Source organism: Austrofundulus limnaeus, unplaced genomic scaffold (genome assembly GCF_001266775.1).
Source record: "Austrofundulus limnaeus strain Quisiro unplaced genomic scaffold, Austrofundulus_limnaeus-1.0 Scaffold135, whole genome shotgun sequence".
Classification (NCBI taxonomy): Eukaryota; Metazoa; Chordata; class Actinopteri; order Cyprinodontiformes; family Rivulidae; genus Austrofundulus; species Austrofundulus limnaeus.
The window spans coordinates 123564-132965 of NW_013952537.1; the positions used below are offsets into that span (position 1 = coordinate 123564).

Below are 9402 nucleotides of genomic sequence, written 5' to 3' on the forward strand. Positions count from 1 at the left end.
CTTTTTGTTGTGCTCATATTTAGACGTCCTATTTTGCAAATGCTGCCTTCCTGAAATTTGGTATGCTTGTTTGTCTTTGTGTCWATGGTGTATAATGATGTGATTGTGATGCTGTATTTCTGAGTGTTTTATGTGCTGCAGAACAGGAACCTGCTGTAAAACAGCAATTATGCTGAGTCAGGCTTGATTTATAGTAATCTTTTCCTGTTAAATCAATGAATCAAATCAAATCAACTTCTTGTACAAAACTCTGCCGCTAGACTCCTAACTAGAACATCCAAATTCTCTCACATCTCCCCAATATTATCAGACCTCCACTGGCTACCTGTACAATTCAGATTCAAGTTCAAAATCCTGGTTCTCACTTTTAGATCTCTACATGGCCAAGCGCCGAATTACATCTCCGGTCTTTTATCGCCTTATAACCCCAGACGCAACTTGCGCTCACAAGACCAGAATCTTCTCTTGGTCCTCCGWACTCACTTCAAGACCTGTGGTGACTGTGCCTTTTCCTCAATGGCTCCCAGACAGTGGAATGCCCTTCCGCCTTATCTAAGATCTCTTGATAACATTGACTCCTTTAAAAAACAACTAAAACACACCTCTTCACTCAAGCATTCAACTGAATATATTCAACACCTCATAACTTGAGTTCATAAGCCCTGAYTAACAATCATGTGTGTTATTCCGGTCTAGTATCCATCCCCTCCATCCATAAGGGTGAGAGATAAATTGAACTCCTTTTTTGTTTGTTGTTTGTACAGTTACTGTGATATATTTGCTTTTTCTTTCTGATAATGGATGTACAGCACCTTGTGAAATCCTTTTCTGTGAAAGGCGCTATATCAATAAGCTTTTACTTACTTTACTTACTTGCTTACTTACTATCAGAAAAGAACAAGTGCAACTGATTCTCTGGGTGTGCCTTTTTCAGACCTAGCACAGTAATATTCCAAACTTTTTTAAAACTGTAAACATGCTGTTATTGAGGCGTAAGGTCTCCAGGTAACGCTTTAACTTCTTTGGTTTCATGCTATCTATTGTCAGAATTTATAGGCAGAAAACACAAACGGGTCTTTCTTCATTTTTTTCACTTATTTACAGGAAAACCCCATGGGCTAGGGAGTTTTTTTTTTTTTGTATTTTTTTTGTCAGCTATAATTAATTGCTTCACTTGCCTCCGGCTCCTCTGCTGTTTTTCTTTTCGCCATCACAAACTTCCCCGTACCTCCCCCTCTGTCAGCTCTACACGGTGTGTCTGTGTAGATTACTACTAGTTTGAGCCCCGCTGCCACTTAGTGAATGGATGTTTGTTTATCGTTCAAACATGAATAAAGACGCTAATATTAAAACATCCACCTAACTCGTGTATTTGAGAAGTACTGTTTTCATTGATGAGGTGACATCTTGTTCATTTCATTTCAAATCCATTGTGGTTGTGTTAACAACAAAACAAATTAAAACTGTGTTGATGCCCCAATTTGTATGGACCTGATTTTTTAGGAGGTTGTTTCTGACTAACCTATCAGGAAAATATACATTTTGTGAGTATACTTCCTTCAGACTGGCCTTGGACACATTAGCTTAAATGTGTAACAGATGTGTCCTTCTCTGAGCACCTTTAATTGTGCGGTATCCTGCTCTGTCCGCTTACGATCAAATCAATTGGAACACACACCAGGTTTGAACAGCTCCATGGATTCAAACTTGTAGAAACAAGCAAGCAGATAAGTATCAATAAACCTAAACATTATCTTTGTATCGAGGAAGTTGAGCAAAGGGAAKGCAGCTTAAGCAGGAAGTATAAATCATTTTTACAATAGTATTTGCACCAACTGCCATAAAACGTGTGAGACTGAAGCTGTTTAACGTGGTAGAAATAGGTTTATAAKTGATCAGTCATTAAAGATCAACTTYAATGAGAGAGYAATTWAATCAACRTCACCCTGARGTTTGAAGCATTTAAGGCACCTGACATTTAAACTACCTCAATACCACTTTGGCTGCTCAGTAGAAAGAAATGCATAACTTTTCAAAACCGCCCAACCATAAAATTGCCTTTAAAAACAAAACAAAGACCAATATTTGTAGTAGCTGGTGTTAGTTGTAAAATGTGAATCGTGAGAAAAGATTCATTTGGAGTTTGCAGTGTTTGCTTTAGGCTTAAACGTTCTGAAATAKTTGGACAAGATACGTATATTTTTAAAGGACATTTCTATTGTGTGGAAAGTAGTCATGGGTGTGAGTGTCTGTCAGTGTKGGGGGGAATGGGGCAGTCTGCCAGTTCATTTTTGTTCCATCCATGCGGACAGACCGAAACTAACATATGTGAATGTTTTAGCTGCAACCTTTTAAAACTAAATTCCCTKCCGTGTTAAATCATTTCTAAAATCTTCCTTCCATCTTCCTGTTTCATTCTTTTATGATAAGCAGTTTGAAGGCTCATTTAGAGCCTGTAGATTATTTAACACAAGATCTGATCTCAGCAATGTGATGATGTCATTGAACTCCATTAACTGTTTCTAACTGTTCAACTCTGGTTGTGTTATTTGACAGATTCTCCTGCTGTCACCTTCCTAAAATAACTACCAGTCGGTTTTTGGCAAAATCGACCTTTTTGCATAAATCATCCCCTTATGATGTTGACCACCGGTGGTAAAAACATCATCTCAGATGATCAAATCATTTGATTCTTTCCCTTAAAGTGCCTGTGACATCAATTTTTTTAGCGAAACATGAATGCCTTTTAGGAAAGATAACATTAATAATATATTGCAAAACAAATTTCACGCTGCTGAGATGAACASTTGTTGAGATGGTTGCATGTGAAGTAACAGGAAGTGATGTCACAGGGGAATGTCTGCATGTAAACAGAGCATTGCTACAACAGCTAACAACACAGACTGTAGAGAAGAATCTGATGTTTCTTTACATTATTTTGTGTCACTGTCAAAGAGAGATGAAGAAGAGTTAATGTTTAAATGATTTTTGTTTTAATAAACAAAGACCAAAGATTTTATTTTTTTAATGAGTTCCCCCTTGATGTCACTTCCTGTTTTACTTTGGCTGAGCCAAATTCAAAAGAAAAAAGGCCAGTTATGTGACAAAATGGGTAAAATTGTGTGTATTAGGGCAATTTTCTTAAGTATAAAGATGGTTTCTTTGACTTTTTGTATCTGACATACAGTATATGCATGTCACAGGCACTTTAAGATAATGGCCTGTGTATTTACTGTGACCGAAGCTGAGCAAAGTTTTTTGTTTTTCCTGAAAAACTTGAAAAAAAATACTTAGGCAATTATTTTAGAAAGGCGTCACTATAATGAATTGACGCTTTTACTTTTTCTTTTTTAATTAATTTTTGTGTGTAGTGATTTGGAGCTTGTCTAATGTAATACAGTTAYGTTAAAAAAGCATACCTGCATGAAAAAGACAACTTCATTCTCAGTTTTGTTGCTCAGTGATGCATGGTGAAAGCCTTGGCATGATGCAGGAAGGGTGYGATAGAAAGCAATAAACCATAACAGATCACAAAACAGACTCAACAGTGATTTAAAAAAATTGTTTAGATTGGCTTTATGTGAACACTGGTGGTGATTTCACCTGTGTGTGAGCGCGTGTGAATTTTCAGGTTCTCCAGCCGTGAAAAGCTCTTGTTGCAGGTGGGACAGTGGTGCGGCTTCTCGTTTGTGTGCGTTCGGATGTGAATCAGCATTTTGTACCTATAAAAAAAAAGAAAGACCAAAGAAGCATTCACAAAGAGGCGTTATGCATAAAGCACAGTGGTGTTTCAAACCACCTTTAATCTCTTGCTTCTGAGAGTTTTAAACTTTCTGACAGTCTTTAATAGTTTTTCCTTTGGATTTTGGCTTCTTTTGTTCTCACTTTTAGTTCAGTTCCTCCGGTTTCCAACCTATTTTCCTCAAAATCACCCTTTCTTTCAGCCAAGCTGACCCCACCCTATCCCACACTATTTGCCAGTGCATTCAACCCTTATTCCTTCATCAAAAGATAATAATAATAAATAAAAACTTTTAATTTGAAAAGTAAAAAAAAGAAGAACTGAATTATACGGAGTTTTAATTATTCAAATGGACTTGTTTTGGTGATTTGTACATACAAAATAAGTTTAAAATTTCACAACCTCCAAGAAGACACAGATGACAGTTCTGAGAAAATACAGAAGACACAGCTCTGAGAAAACACAAATAATATAACTAAACCCAAGAATCACAAAACCTAACCTTAAGACACAAAAGACTTAAAAGAAGTAACAAAAACCACAGATGCTGACACCAACTTGCTTTGTGGCTGCTGCCTCTGCCCTCTCATTAATCACTCATAGACTAATAAAAGGTTTTGTTTTTTTTTCCCAGATTGAACTGTTTTGTGTCTGATTCATATGTTCAAGTTAAGTAGCTTAAAAAAATGAAACATTAATTTGAAAATTGTCAGGCAGGAAAGCAAAATCCGAAGATCATTTTTAAAAGACCTYGAGAAACCTGGAATGTAGGTCAGGGACAAATATTTTAAAAAGTCTATGAATTATTATTTTTTAGTCAAGTGCAATGAATAGAGTTTAAAAAAATCTAAGAGATTGACAACAAGATTGTCCAGATTACTAATGATATAAGGAGGTTAAGGCAATTTTTAGTCCTGAAAATTTGTTCWTTTTTTTTCTTTTGKTTTAACATTGAAAACCTCCAAAATTTGTGATCAATCTGCAACAAACAACTAACAAATWTAACTTCTTTAGATGAAATATTCAGGACAGGAAAAAAATGGCATGCTGTAAACATCTGCTATACCTATATTCATTATTAATTCATTTACTAAGTATTTAATAACTACAACTGTATGATCTAGAATCATTGAGCAAGTCAAATATGCACTTTTAKTAAAACTAGATAGAAAAAAGATAACTGGGGATCAAAGAGAAAGCGAGGTTGTTTTTTTTGCATCATCGCACTGTCATGTTGGGCTCTTGAAAAAACATGTTCAGATTGTCATAAAAATCAGTCAGTATTTAGATCAAATTTACATTTTAGAGCTGTTATTTACATTAGATTGAGAACTATGAGCCCAAACATGCTTTTTAAACTTGTGGAACTAGAGCAACATTTTCGTAATRTAATGCAACTGCAAGAAGAAATGTCAGAATTTGCACACTGTGTCATAGTAGAATGCTGCAGGCATGACGCAGAGATTTTCACGCATCTATGGAACGTCTCAGTCTTTGAACTGCTGGATTTATGAGCATGTTTGATCTGTCCTCGGGCTGACCAGCCTATTGATGGCTTGTRGACGGTTTTGTTCTGTCAGGTCTGACAGAATAAACACAACAGTCTCTCTTCACAAGTTTAACTACCAGTTATTTTGATTAGCATCTCTTTGTTCCCTTCATGCTCACCAGTTGGTCTTCCCAGCTCTCATTTAGAATCAGAATCAGTTTTATTGCCATTGTCAATGAACAGGATTCACAGACTAGGAATTTGCTTTGGTGTAAAGGTGCAATATATAATATAACAAATAAAGAAAATACAAAGGATAAAGGGAAAATATAAAAAATATATCAAACATATGTTCACCAGTTCAATAAAGTAATCACAGCAGACAGTTTAGTTGGAGTAGTGCAGTTAAATTCAGTGATAAAAGTGACCAGAAAAACAATAGTCAGAGTTGTGCGGTTTAAAAAAACGGTGATAAAGTGGCCAAGGTCATTTTATCCACTTTTATTATTATTAATTTTATTTTCTCAAGTTTTTGTTTACAGTGAGTAAAATAAGTATTGAACACGTCACCATTTTTCTCAGTAAATTTATTACTAGAGGTGCTAATGACATGAAATTTTCACCAGATGTTGGTMACAAGCCATGTGATCCATACATACAAAGAAATATAACCATAAATGTCCAGAAATGAAGTTATTTGTAATAATGTGGAATGGCACAGGGAAAAAGTATTGAACATATGAAGAAAGGGAGGTGTAAAAAGGCATGGAAAGCCAAGACACCAGCTGAACTCTCTCAGTAATTAGAAAGCAAGCCTGCCCCTTGTCAGTGCAARTTAATATCAGCTGGTTCAGTCCCAAATGATGGCCAGGTATCACACAAGAACCATCTGATGATGGGTAAAATTAAAGAGCTCTCTCAAGACCTTCACAACCTTATTGTTGCAAAGCATAATGATGGCATCAGTTACTGAAGAATGTCTAAACTTCTGAAGGTTCCAGTGAGCACTGTTGGGGCCATAATTCAGAAGTGGAAAGAACATTATTTCACCATAAACCGACCACGACCAGGTGCTCCTCACAAGATTTCTGACAGAGGAGTGAAAAGAATTATCAGAAGAGTTGTCCAAGAGCCAAGGACCACTTGTGGAGAGCTTCAGAAAGACCTGGAATTAGCAGGTACGATTGTTTCAAAGAAAACAATAAGTAATGCACTGAACCACCATGRCCTGTATGCACGCTCACCACGCAAGACTCCACTGCTGAAGAAACAGCATGTTGAAGCTCCTTTAAAGTTTGCTGCACAACATTTAAACAAGCCTGTGTAATACTGGGAGAATATAGTCTGGTCAGATGAGACCAACATTGAACTGTTTGGATGCCAGAATACACATCATGTTTGGAGGTCAAATGGCACTGCACATCAGCCCAAAAACACCATACCAACAGTGAAGTTTGGAGGTGGGAACATCATGGTGTGGGGCTGTTTTTCAGCATATGGTACTGGCAAACTTCAAATAATTGAAGGAAGGATGAGTGGAAAAATGTACAGAGACATTCTTGATAAAAATCTGCTTCCATCTACCAGGATGATGAAGATGAAACGTGGCTGGACATTTCAGCAAGACAATGAGCCCAAACACAAAGTCAAGGAAACTCTCAGTTGGTTTCAGAGAAAGAAACTAAAGCTGCTGGAATGGCCCAGCCAATCACCTGACCTGAATCCAACAGAAAATCTATGGAAAGAACTAAAGATCAGAGTTCATAGAAGAGGTCCACGAAACCTTCAAGATTTGAAGACTGTTTGTGGAAGAATGGACCAAAATCACACCTGAGCAATGCATGCCACTAGTTTCTCCATACAGGAGGCGTCTTGAAGCTGTCATTGACAACAAAGGCTTTTGTATAAAGTATTAGATAAATTTCAGTAAGTGTGTTCAATACTTTTTCCCTGTGCCATTCCACATTATTACAAATAACTTCATTTCTGGACATTTATGGTTTGATTTCTTTAWATGTATGGATCACTTGGGTTGTTACCAACATCTGGTGAAAATTTCATGTCATTAGCACCTCTAGTAATATATTTACTGAGAAAAATGGTGACGTGTTCAATACTTATTTTACCCRCTGTATATATGTTTAGTCTGTCTTCATCAGCTTCTATGGTTTTGAAAAAAAGTTTTTCTATGTGTATTACACTAGTCCTGCATTTGGCTCCTTTCTTATCATAAATTTTGCCTTGCGGCATAGATCAATGTCACGTTTAAAGATAAGCAAAGAAAAGTTCAGATATTTGAAAGCAAAACAAAGAAAAAAGGTTGATTCAAAACTTTTGCAAAGTTCCAATGATGCTGATGTTTAAATGTGTAATCATACACAATGAACTTAAGGACTTCAGCAAGCATTATCARACTAAGTAAGACCCATGAGGACATATTGTTTACTTTGTAGGTGAGGTGTTTTACGCACTAATAGTATTTGATGTCCTTTTTTACACTYGAGGTGTAGCAGACAATGGAAAGGGGAAATAAATGCTTTCTGTGGCCGTTTTGTGACCCTGCAAAAGGGGATATTTATTAAAATTTTTGTTAAAGAAAAAAAATTTAAACATTTTTATTGCTCGACCTATTTGATTAACCTAACACCTGCCTCTAACAGAACATTCAAATAATAGTTTTATCTTTCACAGCTGTGTGTGTACATATGTGTCCACGTGTGTGTTTGAACTCGGTTACCTGGCGTTGAAGCCTCTCCCGTTCCGGGCGCAGCCCTCCCACTGGCAGCAGTACCCAGAGTCTTTTTCTGGTTTAACGTGGAAGTCGTTGATGTGGTCGACCAGATCCTGCAGTGAGTCAAACTGCARGTGACACTTGAGAAGAGGGAAAAAAAAACACAAATATAGGAGTTTTGAATCCAAAGTGCATGTATTTTTTTTCTGTTTAATTTTTACAAGTTTGTCTTATCAAAACAGGCCTCTCTTGTAAATGTGATTTTTGATCACAATGAGACTACCTGTATAAATAAAGGTAAAAGAAAAAAGTTTTTATCCTTGATCCCACTGATGTTGGCCATAATTAAAATCGAAGCATAATAATTACGTAGAAAACCTAAAACCATTTAGAATAAAAAAAAATTCTGTTGCTTGGGGACTTTCTTGGGGAGACTTTCAACTATTACAAGTTTTAGCTTGGTATCCATAAAACTGACTGACTTGTAACTATTTTGGGGTTTGCCAGGGCAGAGTATTTGAGGCAGCCTTCTTGAACGGCTATCCAGCACATTCAAAAATATCTATAATCAAAATCCATCCTATGGTTCAGGGCATATTTTGCTCACAAACAGACTAAGGCGTTGACTTCAACAGTTAATGACAATGTTTTGCAATGTTTACAAGTTGCAGCTGACTCTCAGCTACCACCACATTGGAATTTAGCTCAATACTTGGTAAAATGACTGACTGAGAGAAATCAAATGTTCTGAAAAACAAAACAGTTTGTTTTTCACAATAAAACAAGACATACAGGACTGAACATTTAAATTTAATTTCCTCCATTCAAGAGGAACTTCCGGGCACACATTTATCAAGCTTCCTAGAGTAGACTTTTAGATGTTAACGCTGAGATTTTTTTTACTCTCAGACTTAAGTGTAAATGCAAGTTATTAAAATTCTTCAGACTAAGAATCACTCTTCTCCCAAATATTTAAGACAGCTCCAGAAGTCTCTTGACTGGTTAAGAAATGCCACTAGGGGTCTGAGATGGACTAAAACAGAAATCACAGCTGTACCACCTCTGAAACTGCACTAAGTGGTCCGGGGGTCCCCTGCCTGAGTTTGGTTCTCAGCTATAATGTACAGAGTGACTACGGTAAAATAAGGTGTAGGAAATTATTTAATTATGTAATACAAAAGTGTTAAAATTTCAGTGTTAAACTTTTGGGTGTTGATTTAACACTCCCTAGTGTTATTTTAACACTTTCTGAGTACACTCACACCCAGTGTTGGTGTAAATTCACAGTGTTGATTTCCTCAGTGTTGTCTCAACACTGGACAGTGTTAAATAAGCTCCACCCACAGTCAAGTCTTATGTAACACTTAAAGAGTAACTTACCCCAAAATTAACTTTTTTTAGCTGATAAACTGTTTAGAATGTGTCTAAAATGTTATATAG

General features: G+C 36.5%; 1 protein-coding gene across 1 annotated transcript in view; it reads right to left on the minus strand.

Annotated features, from left to right (window-relative positions):
• The window catches only part of LOC106522695 (zinc finger protein GLIS2), a 49105-nt gene that overhangs the window by 11674 nt on the left and 28029 nt on the right, over positions 1–9402 (minus strand). The window contains exons 5-6 of the mRNA XM_014015820.1: positions 7969–8102; positions 3604–3722 (exon numbers count right to left, since the gene is read on the minus strand). Coding sequence (XP_013871274.1) covers positions 3604–3722; positions 7969–8102 — 253 coding nt within the window. The remainder of the gene's footprint in view (positions 1–3603; positions 3723–7968; positions 8103–9402) is intronic.